A 16,478-nucleotide genomic window follows, 5' to 3' on the forward strand; every position below is an offset into this window, starting at 1 on the left:
CGCCGGTAAAATGTGCGGACCAAACGATCAGAACTTTCGCATCTCTTGACACTGGAGCAACTTAAATCCGTCGATTGATAAGTGTTTTTTTTTCGCATTAAATGTGGGTGGAAGGAAACGTAATATAGTTGCAAATGCATCTGCAGGTTATCCATACATCTCTGTGCCATGTCTGTCTTAGCATCGCCGGTCAAATGTGGAGACACTCTGGCACATTCAATGGGGGTCTGGCGGCAGACATTTTGGCATCTTCGGGCCAGTGGTGCAACTTGAATCCCTCCCTGTTAGTGTTGTTACACCCTCCGACAACACACCGACGAGGCATGATGTCTCCAAGGTTCCAAAAAATAGTCGAAAAAACGGAAAATAACAGAGCTGAGACCCGGTGTTTCCAATGTGTTCGAGGAAATGAAAATGGCGGCTGTGTTACCTCGGCGACGTCACATTCTGACGTCATCGCAAAAAGAGCGGTAAACAGAAAGGCGTTTAATTCGCCAAAATTCACCCATATAGAGTTCGGAAATCGGTTAAAAAAATATGAGGTCTTTTTTCTGCAACATCAAGGTATATATTGACGCTTGCATAGGTCTGGTGATAATGTTCCCCTTTAATATGTCCGTGTGGAAACTCGTTCGATTCACCTCCGAACCGAAACCCCTGTACCGAAATGGTTCAATACAAATACACGTACCGTTACAACCTTAATACACACACATCTGAAGATTATAAAAAAATCGATATATTTGGTGGGCCAAACAAAACGACTCGGCGAACCAATGTTTGGTATGGGCGATATGACCTCAAATCTATATCCTAATAACAATATATGTCACGATATATCATTTGGTATATGATTGATTATAGAAGATTTTCAAAACTGTTTACAAAAGCTCCTAATTTGGCAGCTGACATATGCAGTAACATATTGTGTCATTTCTAATCGTATTATTTTGTCGAAACAATTATTATTATTGTACTTGTTTATTTACTGTTAAAAACTGGTTTATTTATTTGAGAAAATAATACTGGAAATTATGTAATATTTTACTGCATATTTCAGCAACTAAATTAGGAGCCTATGTAGTGTTAGAATAATTGTTTCTAAGTTATCACAAAAACTTTGTGTTGCATTGAGTGACGGCTGAGAAGCAAAAGCTGTCTTTGAAACCTACCAAGAGTAAGCCTCGTAAAACTCCACTGTGTAGGGGGAAGCAAGATGAAGGTGTTCCTGTTTTCTTTCATGTATTATAATCAAACAGAAAGCTATGGTCTGACCCAAGTACTACAAAAGCGAAGAGGAAGCAGGACCAGTCTCCACTCCAGGCGACCTCTTTTTAAACCTCCTTTTTCAACTGTTTTACGGACGTCTTTTTGAATTGTTTCACGAACCTCTTTTTGAACTCATTTACAACCTTTTTTGTGAAGTGATTACGACTTTTTCTTTTAAACTGTTCCATAACCAAATGCAACGCTGTTTACGACCCACTTCCCTCTCAAAGCAGCTGTGGTCATGTGGTCGGAGAAAGTAAAAGAAAGAAGGGGGGAAGTACAATCTTTCGCCGGAGCGTGGGTGACACTGTAAGAGGTTCCAGGTCGACACGTTTCTCCACAATTGAATCCAAATTGAATTATGTCTCTGTTTGATTCTTTGCTTCTTGTCTTGTTTAATAGATGTCATCAGTGTTTGAACCTGACATGTAGCCTGTTTTAAAATGGTTTTATTAGTAATTCTATATGAAATAATGTATCGCAAATTTAATTTTAAACCATATCTTCTATCCGTAGTAAAAAGTCCCGTCGTCCTGGTTTGTTTTTCTATTCCTGTTAGTAATGTTGTAAAGAGCAGCGTGTTTGTGCGTCACTGAGATTTCAAGATAGTTCATACGATAACTTGGTTTTCCTAAGTGCATGTAAAAGTACTGAATGCATTGTGTGACTGAGCAGAGATGGTGTGTTTGTCTTGCAGACGTCTGTGAAGAACATCTTCACCCTGAGCAACAGAAGTGGAGCTTCAGGATGCGGACGGAGGAGCCACAGCCCTCCCACATTAAGAAGGAAGAGGAATACCCACTGATCCCCCATTTTAAAGAGGAAGATGAGGACCCACTGACACCCAGATTTAAGAGGAAGAGGTGGATCCACTGAGCCCTCACATTAAGGAGGAAGAGGTGGATCCACTGAGCTCTCACATTAAGGATGAAGAGGAGGACCCACTGACCCCTCACATTAAAGAGGAAGAGGAGGAACACAGCATCAGTCAGCAGGGAGAGCATCTGAAGGACTGGAGGAGGTTGATGTCACCAAGATGCCAGTGACTGGTGTCCCCTGTGAAGAGTGAAGATGATGAGGTCAAAGGTGAGAGTGAGGAGAGGGGAGGGGGGGAGCCTCCAAGCAGCAGCTCAACTCAACACATGACAACAGAAGCTGATGGAGACCACTGTGGAGGATCACAAGCAGACAAGCTCTTAGCTCCACTATCAGATAGTGAGGACACAACGTCACACTCTCCTGACACTGATGATGAAGACTCTAAAGATGATAAGACATGTCACACTGACAACACACACTTTGCATGTTCTCACTGCGACAAAACTTTTAAGTATCCTAGTGATTTGAAAAGACACATGAGAACACACACTGGAGAAAAACCCTTTTCATGCACAATCTGTGATAAAGGTTTTATACAAAGTGATTCTTTGAAAAGACACATGAGAACACACACGGGAGAAAACCCCTTTTCATGCTCAATCTGTGGTAAAGGTTTTAAACAAAGTGGTCATTTGAAAATACACATAAGAATGCACACTGGAGAAAAACCTTTTCCCTGCTCAGAATGTGGTAAAAGTTTTGTAAAAAGTCTAAGTTTAAAAGCACACATGAGAACACACACTGGAGAAAAACCTTTTTCATGTTCAATCTGCGGTAAAGATTTTACTCGAAGGGAGCATTTGGAAATACACAAGAGAATACACACTGGAGAAAACCCTTTTTCCTGCTCAGAATGTGGTAAAAGTTTTGTAAGAAATCTAACTTTAAAAGACCACATGAGAACACACACTGGAGAAAAACCTTTTTTATGTTCAATCTGCGGTAAAGATTTTACTCAGAGGCCACATTTGAAAGTACACATGAGAACACACACTGGAGAAAAACCTTTTTCATGTTCAATCTGCAGTAAAGAGTTTTCTCGAAGGGAGCATTTCAAAGCACACATGAGAACACACACTGGAGAACAACCTTTTTCATGTTCAATCTGTGGTAAAGATTTTACTCGAAGGAACCATTTCAAAACACACATGAGAATTCACACTGGAGAACAACCTTTTTCATGTTCAATCTGCAGTAAAGATTTTACTCGCAGGGAACATTTAAAAAAACACATGAGTACACACACTGGAGAAAAACCTTTTTCCTGCTCAGAATGTGGTAAAGCTTTTGTACAAAGAGGCACTTTGAAAAGACACATGAGTACACACACTGGAGAAAAACCTTTTTCCTGCTCAGAATGTGGTGACGCTTTTCTACGAAGAGGCACTTTGAAAAGACACATGATTACACACACTGGAGAAAAACCTTTTTCCTGCTCAGAATGTGGTAAGGCTTTTGTACGAAGTAGCATTCTGAAAGCACACATGAGAACACACACAGGAGAGAAAGTGTTGAGTTGCAGTGTGTGTGGTGAAAGATTCTCTTCTAAGTCCCAGTGTAAGAAACACAAGTGTGCTGGTGAGAACAGCAGCAGCAAATGAAGATGCAGGATTTGAAATAAACTATCAAAACTTGACTTTGACCTTCTAACAACATCAGCATATAGAGTCTAACATCTATAGATTAGATATTTTAGATTATTGCTTTTTTTAGTTAAGTACATGTTTTAATATACATTGTGTACTTTTATTTTAAAATGAACACAACACGTTGACTCTTGGCTAATTGGGCTTGGGTCGCAAGCTGGCCGCCTCTGGAGAGGGTGTATAGTGTTAAAGGCTGAAACACCCAATGACCCAGAGCAGGGGTCGGGAACCTTTTTGGTTGAGAGAGCCATGAAAGCCAAAATTTATTTCAGTGAGAGCCATATCATATTTTTTAACACTGAATACAACTAAATGTGTGCATTTTTAAGTAAGACCAACATTTTTAGAGTATAATAAGTATTTTATTATTTTTAATAACATTGTTATTCTGAAGCTAACCAATAATAAATACAATGTCATGTCTGTTGATCATGTTTTTGTTTGCCATGTGCTGTTTGTCCTTTGGACTCTTTAAGTTCCTGTTTTTTTTGTCTGGTTTCCTTGGTTACTTATTGGTGGACAAAATCCCCGCTCACCTGCTTCCCGAGCACTAATCAGAGGCAGTATTTAAGCTCGTCTTTGCCAGTCAGTCGCCCTGGCCTCAATGTGATCTTTTCTTGCTCCATGCTAACTTGCCTTGCCATAGTTTCGTGCTTCATGCCATGCCAAGTAAGTTTTGCTTGATTCATGTTCATAGTCTGTTTATGCGTTACCTTTGTTCTTTAGCCCAAGTTGTGCCTCCACTGTGAGCAATTTTTGTTTGTATATTTTTTTTAGTTTAAATTAAATCAGGTTTTTACCTAAATGCTATGTCCCGAGTAGTCCGTCTGCCTTTCTGGGACTGCGACTCCCCCCGCCCCCCCCCATCGTGACATAAAATACTTCTTAGCATTAGTGCGACTTCTTGAACAGGTGCGGTAGAAAACGGATGGATGGATTTAAATGCATGAGAATGTTTTATATTTTGCACGTTATTTTTAGCACTGTGATTACCAGCGAAATCATTCATAATTATCGTGTTAAGCAATGTCCGCTAAGATTTATCTGAGAGCCAGGTGTAGTCATCAAAAGAGCCACATCTGGCTCTAGAGCCCTAGGTTCCCTACCCCTGACCCAGAAGAAAACCACTGATGATGCGCATCGGTAAATTATTTTATCCTTCAGGTCTTCCATTCACGTTCGCTGTTCACCTACAAGGCCACCAAGTGTATGTGCTAGCAAAGGATGCAAACAGCTCATTCTGTCTTTAATTTTAAGTGTTTTAGGAGTTTTTTTTTTTTTTGCATGGTTTAGGAGTCTTTTGTGTTTTAGGAGTCTTGTTACGTGTTTCAGGAGTAATTTATGTTTTAAATGTGCATCTCTTAGGAGTCATTTTATGTGTTTTAGAGTCATTTTTAATGTTTTGGAAGTTGTTTGTGGTGTTTTAAATGTTTTAGTACTCATTTTAAAGGGGAACATCATCATTTTCACAATTTCAAAAGGGTTAAAAACAATAAAAATCAGTTCCCAGTGGCTTGTTGTATTTTTTTTATTTTTTATTTTTAATTTTACCGGTCTCGGAATATCCCTGAATAAATCTTTAAAGTGCCTTATTCTCACTATCTTCGAAACCACTATCCATTTCCCTGTGACGTCATACAGTGCTGCCAATACAAACAACATGGCGGTTACCACAGCAAGATATAGTGACATCAGCTAGGATTCAGACTCGGATTTCAGCGGCTTAAGCGATTCAACAGATTACGCATGTATTGAAACAGATGGTTGGAGTATGGAGGCAGATAGCGAAAACGAAATTGAAGAAGAAATTAAAGCTATTGAAGCTAATAGCTATTGACGCTATTCGGCCATAGCATGGATGTACCTAATGAAGTGGCCCATAGCATGGCTGCCTTATTAGCATCGCCGGTAAAATGTGCGGACCAAACGATCAGGATTTTCGCATCTTGTGACACTGGAGCAACTTCAATCCGTCGATTGGTAAGTGTTTGTTTCGCATTAAATCTGGGTATCTAGTTTCAAATGTACATACAGCTTGCGTAAATAGCATGTTAGCATCGATTAGCGTAGCATGTTAGCATCGATTAGCTGGCAGTCACGCTGCACCCAAATATGTCTGATTAGCACATAAGTCAACAACATCAACAAAACTCACCTTTGTGATTTCGTTGACTTAATCGTTGCAAATGCATCTGCAGGTTATCCATACATCTCTGTGCCATGTCTGTCTTAGCATCGCCGGTCAAATGTGAAGACACTCTGGTACATTCAATGGGGGTCTGGCGGCAGATTTCTTGCCAGTGGTGCAACTTGAATCCCTCCCTGTTAGTGTTGTTACACCCTCCGACAACACACCGACGAGGCATGATGTCTCCAAGGTTCCAAAAAATAGTCGAAAAAACGTAAAATAACAGAGCTGAGACCCGGTGTTTGTAATGTGTTGAAAATGAAAATGGCGGGTGTGTTACCTCGGAGACGTCACGTTCTGACGTCCTCACCACATGAGCGATAAACAGAAAGGCGTTTAATTCGCCAAAATTCACCCATTTAGAGTTCAGAAATCGGTTAAAAAAATACATGGTCTTTTTTTCTGCAACATCAAGGTATATATTGACGCTTGCATAGGTCTGCTGATAATGTTCCCCTTTAATGTGTTATGTCATTTTATGCATTTGTGTTTCGCATAAGAGGTAGAACATCTCACTCTGTGTTTTCTGGAATCCGAGCATAAACAGGTGAGTATAAACAGGACAAAACATGTTGCAAATGCTTTTTATGTGTATAGAGACATTCAGAAATCGTTTTTAATTATTAATGATGTTATAGGGAACTCCTTTATATGATGTACATATTTGTTTTACATTTGTTCATGGGGGGTTGCCCACATATGAGGTCCTCTCCAAGGTTCTCATAGTCATTGTCACTGGCGTCAAACTGGGTATGAGTTTTCTTTGCCCTTATGTGGGTTCTTCCAAGGATGTCGTAGTCGTAGTGGTTTGTACAATCCTTTGAGATATTTGTGATTTAGGGCTATATAAATAAACATTGATTGATTGATACCTTTGCTTTTGAGTACACATAAATCCCTCTTAGTTCATATTTACTGGTTCACATCTGAAACATCTTCTGGGCCACTTTTGGAAGCATATTATTATTTACTTTATACATCGTTTCAGCAGTTGTGTTTCATACAAGATCATTTACTTTTAAAATGTGTGACTTTATGAATCATTTGTTGGGTCTCAATAATCCATTCTTTTAATTACCTTTATTACTCTCTTTTGTAATATGAATATTGTTTTGTATTTGTCCCCTTTATGCAATATGTAGATGAGAGAAAATAGCAACATTAAACATGGAAGGTTATGAAGGATAGTTTTGTTTTTACTAATCTACATTTCTTATTAAAGACTTTTTTTAAAGTGGTTCATGATCCCCCCCCCCCCCCCCTTTTTTTTAGAATCCCTCAAACATGAGCAATTTCAGAAAACATGGGAAAATTTGGAACGTTAATTTGGAATGTTAGGGAAAAGTCAATAATGTACATCATCCCACAGAGCTTTACTGTACAGCCATCCATTTTTTTCTACCCCTTGTCCCTTTCATTTTATATGTATCTGTTGTGATCCGGCTTCCGGATCACACATCTCTAGCATGTTTGTCTTTTTTGTATTGTCCTACTATGTTTTGATCATGTTTTGGACTCTACCGATCCCGTTTGTTAGCGCACTTCCTTATTTACATTCATCACCATGACAACTTAATTTGCTCCTCCTGCACGCTCCGTCCACACACCGGTTTGTTATTACGTTCTCTGTATTTAGGCCCACCTGTTACCTTAGTTCAGCCTGGCTGTTTTGTTTGCTCACGCAACAAGTTACGATCTGTTATTCTTCATTGTTTTTACTCTGCTAAGTTTTAGCTTAGTTTTCCGCGCGCTCGGCTCGCGTTGCTTATGGACTTTTGAACTCTACCCTTGTAGCATTTAGCTTTCCGTGCGGTGACACGCCTTTTCTTTTCCTTTGTCAAGTGTTTTGTTGTGTTTTATTATTAAATCTGGTTCCTACCTCCACTCCTGCTTGCTCCCGTCTTTGGCATCTTGGGGCCGACACCTCCGCGCATCACAATGCGCCCACCAAATCGTAACAGTATCGCCTTTAATCACAAACTTGTCCGCCAAAGGATGTTTTTTCGATAATTTCCTTCAGTCAGAGTGCTGTTCAACACAGTAAAGAGGAAACCAAGGATACGCAGGACGCAGGAGGAAACAAAAAGCGACGGTGCGAAAGAGAGAAGACAAAATGTGCATCGTGGACAAAAGAACAAGTTCTTATAAACAAAAATGAACTCAACTTGGTTTGGAGTTACAAGACGTGCATACTACAAAACAACACCAAGATGGATGACACTGGGAATGGCCAAGGTGGCAAAATACTCCAAGCCTAGAATCAACTGGCGTGGAGTGGAATCACCGAGTGCCATCCAGCTGTCAAGGTGCTGCTTAAGTAGCACCAGGGTCAATTGGAAGCAGCTGTGCACGTCCCACAACTCCGCCCACAAGGGCAACACAGGGACTCTAGGAGGAAGGCCAGTTAGAGCAGTGTAATTTTGTAACTTTAGATGTTGCGGACACATCTGCTAGCATTAGCTGTGGCGAGCTAACTAGCCCAGCTTGTAGCAGCCCTAAGCGGCCTACAAGCTACGGTGTACCGGTTGAGACGCATAATAGATTTAGCCCTTTAGCTAGTCCTACACCCCAGTCTACCGGGCATCACACTTTAGTCATAGGGGACTCCATCACCCGAAACATAAAGCTTAGCAAACCAGCCACTATTAAGTGTATTCCCGGGGCCAGAGCACTTGACATTGAAGCTAATCTTAGGGAGCTAACTCGCAACAGGCCAAGAAAATACGTACGACAGGCTAACCGCACCACTAAATGAACACTTAGTGTCTAACAATCTATGTGAAATCTATGCAAATCACTCTACAGAGACAGCCCTCGCAAAAATGACTAATGATCTATTGCTAACGATGGATTCTGATGCGTCATCTATGTTGCTGCTCCTCGATCTTAGCGCTGCTTTCGATACCGTCGATCATAATATTTTATTAGAACGTATCAAAACACAAATTGGTATGTCAGACTTTGCCCTGTCTTGGTTTAACTCTTATCTTACTGATAGGATGCAGTGTGTCTCCCATAACAATGTGACCTCGGACTACGTTAAGGTAACGTGTGGAGTTCCCCAGGGTTCGGTCCTTGGCCCTGCACTCTTCAGCATCTACATGCTGCCGCTAGGTGACATCATACGCAAATACGGTGTTAGCTTTCACTGTTATGCTGATGACAGCCAACTCTACATGCCCCTAAAGCTGACCAACACGCCGGATTGTAGTCAGCTGGAGGCGTGTCTTAATGAAATTAAACAATGGATGTCTGCTAACTTTTTGCAACTCAACCCCAAAAAAACGGAAATGCTGATTATCGGTCCTGCTAGACACCGACCTCTATTTAATAATACAACTTTAACATTTGACAACCAAACAATTAAACAAGGCGACTCGGTAAAGAATCTGGGTATTATCTTCGACCCAACTCTCTCCTTTGAGGCACACATTAAAAGCATTACTAAAACGGCCTTCTTTCATCTCCGTAATATCGCTAAAATTCGCTCCATTTTGTCCACTAACGATGCAGAGATCATTATCCATGCGTTTGTTACGTCTCATCTCGACTACTGTAACGTATTATTTTGGGGTCTCCCCATTTCTAGCATTAAAAGATTACAGTTGGTACAAAATGCGGCTGCTAGACTTTTGACAAGAACAAGAAAGTTTGATCACATTCCGTCTATACTGTATATTCCTTTATATACATATATACATACATATATACCTATACTGTATATACCTTTATATACATATATACATACATATATACCTATACTGTATATACCTTTATATACATATATACATACATATATACCTATACTGTATATACCTTTATATACATATATACATACATATATACCTATACTGTATATACCTTTATATACATATATACATACATATATACCTATACTGGCTCACCTGCACTGGCTTCCTGTGCACTTAAGATGTGACTTTAAGCTTTTACTACTTACGTATAAAATACTACACGGTCTAGCTCCATACTATCTTGCCGATTGTATTGTACCATATGTCCCGGCAAGAAATCTGCGTTCAAAAGACTCCGGCTTATTAGTGATTCCCAAAGCCCAAAAAAAGTCTGCGGGCTATAGAGCGTTTTCATTTTCGGGCTCCAGTACTCTGGAATGCCCTCCCGGTAACAGTTCGAGATGCTACCTTAGTAAAAACATGTAAGTCTCACCTTAAAACTCATTTGTATAAATAGACCTCCTTCTTAGACCTGTTGATCTGCCGCTTCTTTTCTTTTTCTCCTCGGTCACACCCTCCCTTGTGGAGGGGGTCCGGTCCGATGACCATGGATGAAGTACTGGCTGTCCAGAGTCGAGACCCAGGATGGACCACTCGCCTGTGTATCGGTTGGGGACATCTCTACGCTGCTGATTCGAATCCGCTTGGGATGGTTTCCTGTGAACGGGACTCTCGCTGCTGTGTTGGATCCGCTTTGGACTGGACTCTTGCGACTGTGTTGGATCCACTATGGATTGAACTTTCACAGTATCATGTTAGACCCGCTCGACATCCATTGCTTGGGTTTGGGTTGCCCACATCTGAGGTCTTCTCCAAGGTTTCTCATAGTCAGCATTGTCACTGGCGTCCCACTGGATGTGAATTCTCCCTGCCCACTGGGTGTGAGTTTTCCTTGCCCTTATGTGGGTTCTACCGAGGATGTTGTAGTCGTAGTGGTTTGTGCAGCCCTTTAAGACATTTGTGATTTAGGGCTATATAAATAAACATTGATTGATTGATTGATTAAATTCAGATGGTTTGTTGTTCCTTTGTTGTTCCTTTGCAGTCCTTTTGCGGCCAACAGAAGTAACGGCACCCAGGTTCACACTCTCTCCATACAAGCCAAACAATTCCCAGACAAGTGCAGGTGATTTTCATTCAACAATCCCACACACACTCACACTCCGCCCACACACACTCACACTCCGCCCACACACACCACCCCAGGTGACAAGTGAGAAACGAATCCCTGCCTCTACAGTTCTACTAATTGAAGAAATAAAAGTGTTTTTAAAAAAGTACAACATATATTTTTAATTCCTCTGCAACACTAGTGTCTTCTAAGTATATATATATATATACATATATATATATACATATATATATATATATATATATATATATATATATATACACATATATATATACATATATATATGTATATGTAGAAGTAGCTGGTTGCATCAGTTCTCTTTTAATGTATTTAATGTCCATTGTGTTCTTTGATGTTTCCCTCTTACACACATGTAAGAGGGATGTGTGCTATGGCTATGAGTTGTTTTTTTCCCCCTCGGTGTCAGTCTGGACCCCCTCTCCAGGGTCCCAGACTTATATGGCATCATATATAAAATGCCAAAGGAAATTTAAAAAGAACAAGAAACCCTCCCACATTTTAAAATCAATTAAAAAAACGATTAGCATCAAGGACAAAAATAATATCATGAGTGTAGTATTTATTTTGATGATTTTTTTCTTTCCTTATGCTACTGTTGTTCCAATACATTGTTAAATATTTGAATATCTTTACGAAAATGAATTGTATGTTTTTGTTTTGAAATTTTGAAATGGACAAGTTTACTTTTATTTTCACAATAAGTAAAAAGTATATAATAAAATAGTTTTACCGGGGGTGGAAAGTTTGGTGTACTTATTCCTCTCGCGAGATTTGGAAAAGAGCTGGTTACTTGTTTCTCTCGCGAGATCTGACAACACTGCGCGCGAACCAAACACGGCGAGGATAAAGCAAGATGGCGTCTGACGGTGAAGACGTTATTGCAGTCGTCACAGTTCAGTGTTCTTAATCTGTGCCTCCATGTACACATATATGTCCTTTATTACACTCTAGTAAATAGAGTAAACATCGTTAATAACTGTTTGCATCCGGTTATATTAGTCTGAGCGCTAGCTTCGCTTGCTAGTTAGCTTAGCTTGTTAGCTGCTAACAAAGAGAGGCGGAAGTGATCAAAACACATCGCTAAGCAGAGATCAAGTGTGAGTGTAAAGTGTTGTGATTGTGTGAAAATGTGCGAAAGAACCATAGCAGAGTACGAGGAGGAACTTTGTCCAACAAAAGAGGAGAAGGAGCGACAACATCAAAAACATCAAGTTGTGTTACACAGAACAGGTTTGTTTACTTCTTACTCTCACATCTTTACTCACTTTATATTTATTATTAACACTATTCTTGAATATATTGTCAATAGGAAGATGAATTGTCATGTGAGGATGATGCACTGATTGTTTTACATTGTTCATAAAAACGAGACAGTGTCAGACACACAATATTTATGAGAGGTTGATGTTCTTCTCAGTTTGTAACAATGTGTATCAACATGTTTACACAAAACTCACACAGTCACCGGGGGAATATTCCAGAGAGCAGGTTAAGTGCAAAGTCCTGATTATGCAAAGCTCGAGAGTTGTACCTTCAAAAAAACAAGAGAGGTAAGACTAAGACAGAGTCAGTTACCATGGTAACTGACACTAAACCTAGTCTGCAAGCTGGCAGGTTTGACAAGTTATCTATGTGTGTAAAAGCTATACTGACCTGTTATTTCCTTCATATTGGTGCAGCCATTAACCTACTACAACACCTACTACATCCATCTACTCAGTGGCCGAGTGGTTAGAGCAGTGTTTTTCAACCACTGTGCCGCAGCACACTAGTGTGCCGTGGGAAATTATGTAGTTTCACGTAATTGAGTTAAAAATATTTTCTGCAAACCAGTAATTATAGTCTGCCAATAATGTACCGTTGTTGAGTGTCTGTGCTGTCTAGAGCTCGGCAGTATAACTGTGCAATACTCTTCCATATGTGTAGGTGGCAGCACGTAGCTAATTGTTTTGTAGATGTCAGGAACAAAGGTTTGTGATGATCAAAATATGCAGGCCACAGCGTGAGGCAATGTGAAGGTAAAAAGGTGTGTAATGCTTAAAGGGGAACATTATCAGCAGACCTATGTAAGCGTCAATATATACCTTGATGGTGCAGAAAAAAGACCATCTATTTTTTTAACCGATTTCCAAACTTAATTAAACGCCTTTCTGTTTATCGCGCTGGAAGCGATGACATCAGAATGTGACGTCGCCGAGGTAACACACCCGCCATTTTCATTTTCAACACATTACAAACACCGGGTCTCAGCTCTGTTATTTTCCGTTTTTTTTACTATTTTTTGGAACCTTGGAGACATCATGCCTCGTCGGTGTGTTGTCGGAGGGTGTAACAACACTAACAGGGAGGGATTCAAGTTGCACCACTGGCCCGAAGATGCCAAAGTGTCTGCCGCCAGACCCCCATTGAATGTGCCAGAGTGTCTCCACATTTGACCGGCGATGCTAAGGCAGACATGGCACAGAGATGTATGGATAACCTGCAGATGCATTTGCAACGATAGTCAACGAAATCACAAGGGTGAGTTTTGTTGATGTTGACTGCCAGCTAATCGATGCTAATATGCTACGCTAATCGATGCTAACATGCTATTTACTGGCGATGCTAAAGCAGACATGGAACAGAGATGTATGGATAACCTGCAGATGCATTTGCAACTATATTACGTTTCCTTCCACCCACATTTAATGCAATAAAAACACTTACCAATCGACGGATTTAAGTTGCTCCAGTGTCAAAAGATGCGAAAGTCCTGATCGTTTGGTTTGCACATTTTACCGGCGATGCTAACGCAGCTATTCGGCCATGCTATGGCTATGAATAGCGTCAATAGCTATTTGCTCAATAGCATCTCTTTCTTCTTCAACACTTTCATACTCCAACCATCTGTTTCAATACATGCGTAATCTGTTGAATCGCTTAAGTCGCTGAAATCCGAGTTTGAATCCGAGCTAATGTCGCTATATCTTGCTGTGGTATTCCCATTGTTTGTTTACATTGGCAGCACTGTATGACGTCACAGGGAAATGGCCAGTGTCTTCGCAGAGAGCCGAAAATAAGGCACTTTAAAGCTTTATTTAGGGATATTCCGAGACCGGTAAAATTTTGAAAAAAACTTCAAAAAATACAACAAGCCACTAGGAACTGATTTTTTATTGTTTTTAACCCTTTTGAAATTGTGATAATGTTCCCCTTTAAAGGCCTACTGAAAGCCACTACTAGCGACCACGCAGTCTGATAGTTTATATAACAATAATGAAATATTAACATTGCAACACATGCCAATACGGCCTTTTTAGTTTACTAAATTACAATTTTAAATTTCCCGCAGAGTTTCCTGTTGAAAACGTCGCGGAATGATGACACGTGTTTGTGACGTTATTGGTTGGAGGGGACATATTAGCCCAGCACCACTTACGGCTAAAAGTCGTCTCTTTTCATCGCACAATTACACAGTATTTTGGACATCTGTGTTGCTGAATCTTTTGCAATTTGTTCAATTAATAATGGAGAAGTCAAAGTAGAAAGATGGAGGTGGGAAGCTTTAGCCTTTAGCCACACAAACACACGGTGATTCCTTGTTTAAAATTCCCGGAGGTGAAGCTTTACTATGGATCAGAGCGGTCAAGCGAACATGGATCCCGACTCCATGTCAACCGGCAGTTATCGGTGGGAAAATTGTGGAAATAAGTCGCCTCTTACCGGAGATCAGCGGAGCCAGTGTCCTCCTGCAGCTGCCGTGACTTCTCTCAGAGACTCTGGCGTCAACACACCCATGGCCACACCCTTTCGACTCTAAGGTACTATTTAACTCACTAAAACACTAGCAATACAATAGGCAGATAAGGGATTTCTCAGAATTATCCTAGTAAATGTGTCTAAAAACATCTGAATCGCTCTAACTGCCCTCGCCTTTTTTTTTTCTAGGCCATCACTCTAAATTTCCTCATCCACGAATCTTTCATCCTCGCTCAAATTAGAGGGGAAAATGTCGCTTTCTCGGTCTGAATAGCTCTAGCTGCTGCTGGCTATGATTATAAACACTGTGAGGATGTGAGGAGCCCTACAACCCGTGACATCACGTGCACATCGTCTGCTACTTCCGGTAAAGGCACGGCTTTTTTATCAGCGACCTAAAGTTGCGAACTTTATTGTCGATGTTCTCTACTAAATCCTTTCAGCAAAAATATGGCAATATCGCGAATTGATCAAGTATGACACATAGAACGGACCTGCTATAGCCGTTTAAATAAGAAAATCTAATTTCAGTAGGCCTTTAAGAACAACGTTTCTCAGTGCAATTGCAAGAAATTTAGGGATTTCAACATCTACTGTCCATAATATCATCAAAAGGTTCAGAGAATCTAAAAAAAATCACTCCACGTAAGCAACATGGCCGGAAACCAACATTGAATGACAGTGACCTTCGATCCCTCAGACGGCACTGTACCAAAAACCGACATCAATCTCTAGAGGATATCACCACATGGGCTCAGGAACACTTCAGAAAATCACTGTCACTAAATACAGTTTGTCGCTACATCTGTAAGTGCAAGTTAAAGCTCTACTATGCAAAGCAAAAGCCATTTATCAACAACATCCAGAAACGCCGCCGGCTTCTCTGGGCCCGAAATCATCTAAGATGGACTGATGCAAAGTGGAAAAATGTTCTGTGGTCTGACGAGTCCACATTTCAAATAGTTTTTGGAAATATTCGACATCGTGTCATCCGGACCAAAGGGGAAGCGAACCATCCAGACTGTTCTCCACGCAAAGTTCAAAAGCCAGCATCTGTGATGGTATGGGGGTGCAATAGTGCCCAAGGCATGGGTAACTTACACATCTGTGAAGGCACCATTTATGCTGAAAGGTACATACAGGCTTTGAAACAACATATGCTGCCATCTAAGCGCCGTGTTTTTCATGGACGCCCCTTCTTATTTCAGCAAGACAATGCCAAGCCACCTTCAGCACGTGTTACAACAGCGTGGCTTCATAAAAAAAGAGTGTGGGTACTTTCCTGGCCTGCCTGCAGTCCAGACCTGTCTCTTATCGAAAATGTGTGGCGCATTTTGAAGCATAAAATACGACTGCGGAGACTGTTGAACGACTGAAGCTCCACATAAAACAAGAATGGGAAAGAATTCCACTTTCAAAGCTTCAACAATTAGTTTCCTCAGTTCCCAAACGTTTATTGAGTGTTGTTAAAAGAAAAGGTGATGTAACACAGTGGTGAACATGCCCTTTCCCAACTACTTTGGCATGTGTTGCAGCCATGAAATTCTAAGTTAATTATTATTTGAAAATAATAATAATAAAATGTATGCGTTTGAACATCAAATATGTTGTCTTTGTAGCATATTCAACTGAATATGGGTTGAAAAGGATTTGCAAATCATTGTATTCTGTTTATATTTACATCTAACACAATTTCCCAACTCATATAGAAATGGGGTTTGTAATTTACAACGTCACTAAATCAGTTGTTGTCAACCTTTTTTCACCTTTCACCAAGTACCACCTCAGAAAGTACTTGGAGCTCCAAGTACCACCTCAATGAACTCTCAGGTTCAATAATCGACGATATCTAT

The 16,478-nt window shown here is 40.4% G+C and overlaps 3 protein-coding genes across 6 annotated transcripts in view; all 3 read left to right on the top strand.

Annotated features, from left to right (window-relative positions):
• LOC133542451 (gastrula zinc finger protein XlCGF8.2DB-like) overlaps positions 1-16,478 on the top strand; it is a 201,677-nt gene that overhangs the window by 144,894 nt on the left and 40,305 nt on the right. Inside the window, exon 3 of one of the 4 annotated variants that reach the window (XM_061886594.1) lies at positions 1,967-2,145. The exons of 2 other annotated variants lie outside the window; for them this stretch is intronic. In XM_061886594.1, the coding sequence (XP_061742578.1) occupies positions 1,967-2,145 (179 nt within the window). Of the gene's footprint in view, positions 1-1,966; positions 2,146-11,718; positions 12,118-16,478 lie in introns of those variants that run through there. One more of the 4 variants, XM_061886592.1, reaches the window with a different exon arrangement.
• The window catches only part of LOC133542468 (gastrula zinc finger protein XlCGF28.1-like), a 210,587-nt gene that overhangs the window by 74,389 nt on the left and 119,720 nt on the right, over positions 1-16,478 (top strand). The gene's annotated exons all lie outside the window — the stretch shown is intronic.
• Positions 2,338-4,425, top strand: LOC133542508 (gastrula zinc finger protein XlCGF57.1-like). The gene has a single exon (XM_061886711.1). The coding sequence runs from the start codon at positions 2,412-2,414 to the stop codon at positions 3,747-3,749; it is 1,338 nt and encodes a 445-aa protein (XP_061742695.1). The 5' UTR covers positions 2,338-2,411; the 3' UTR covers positions 3,750-4,425.

The sequence above is a fragment of the Nerophis ophidion genome, linkage group LG24 (assembly GCF_033978795.1).
Source record: "Nerophis ophidion isolate RoL-2023_Sa linkage group LG24, RoL_Noph_v1.0, whole genome shotgun sequence".
Taxonomy (NCBI): Eukaryota; Metazoa; Chordata; class Actinopteri; order Syngnathiformes; family Syngnathidae; genus Nerophis; species Nerophis ophidion.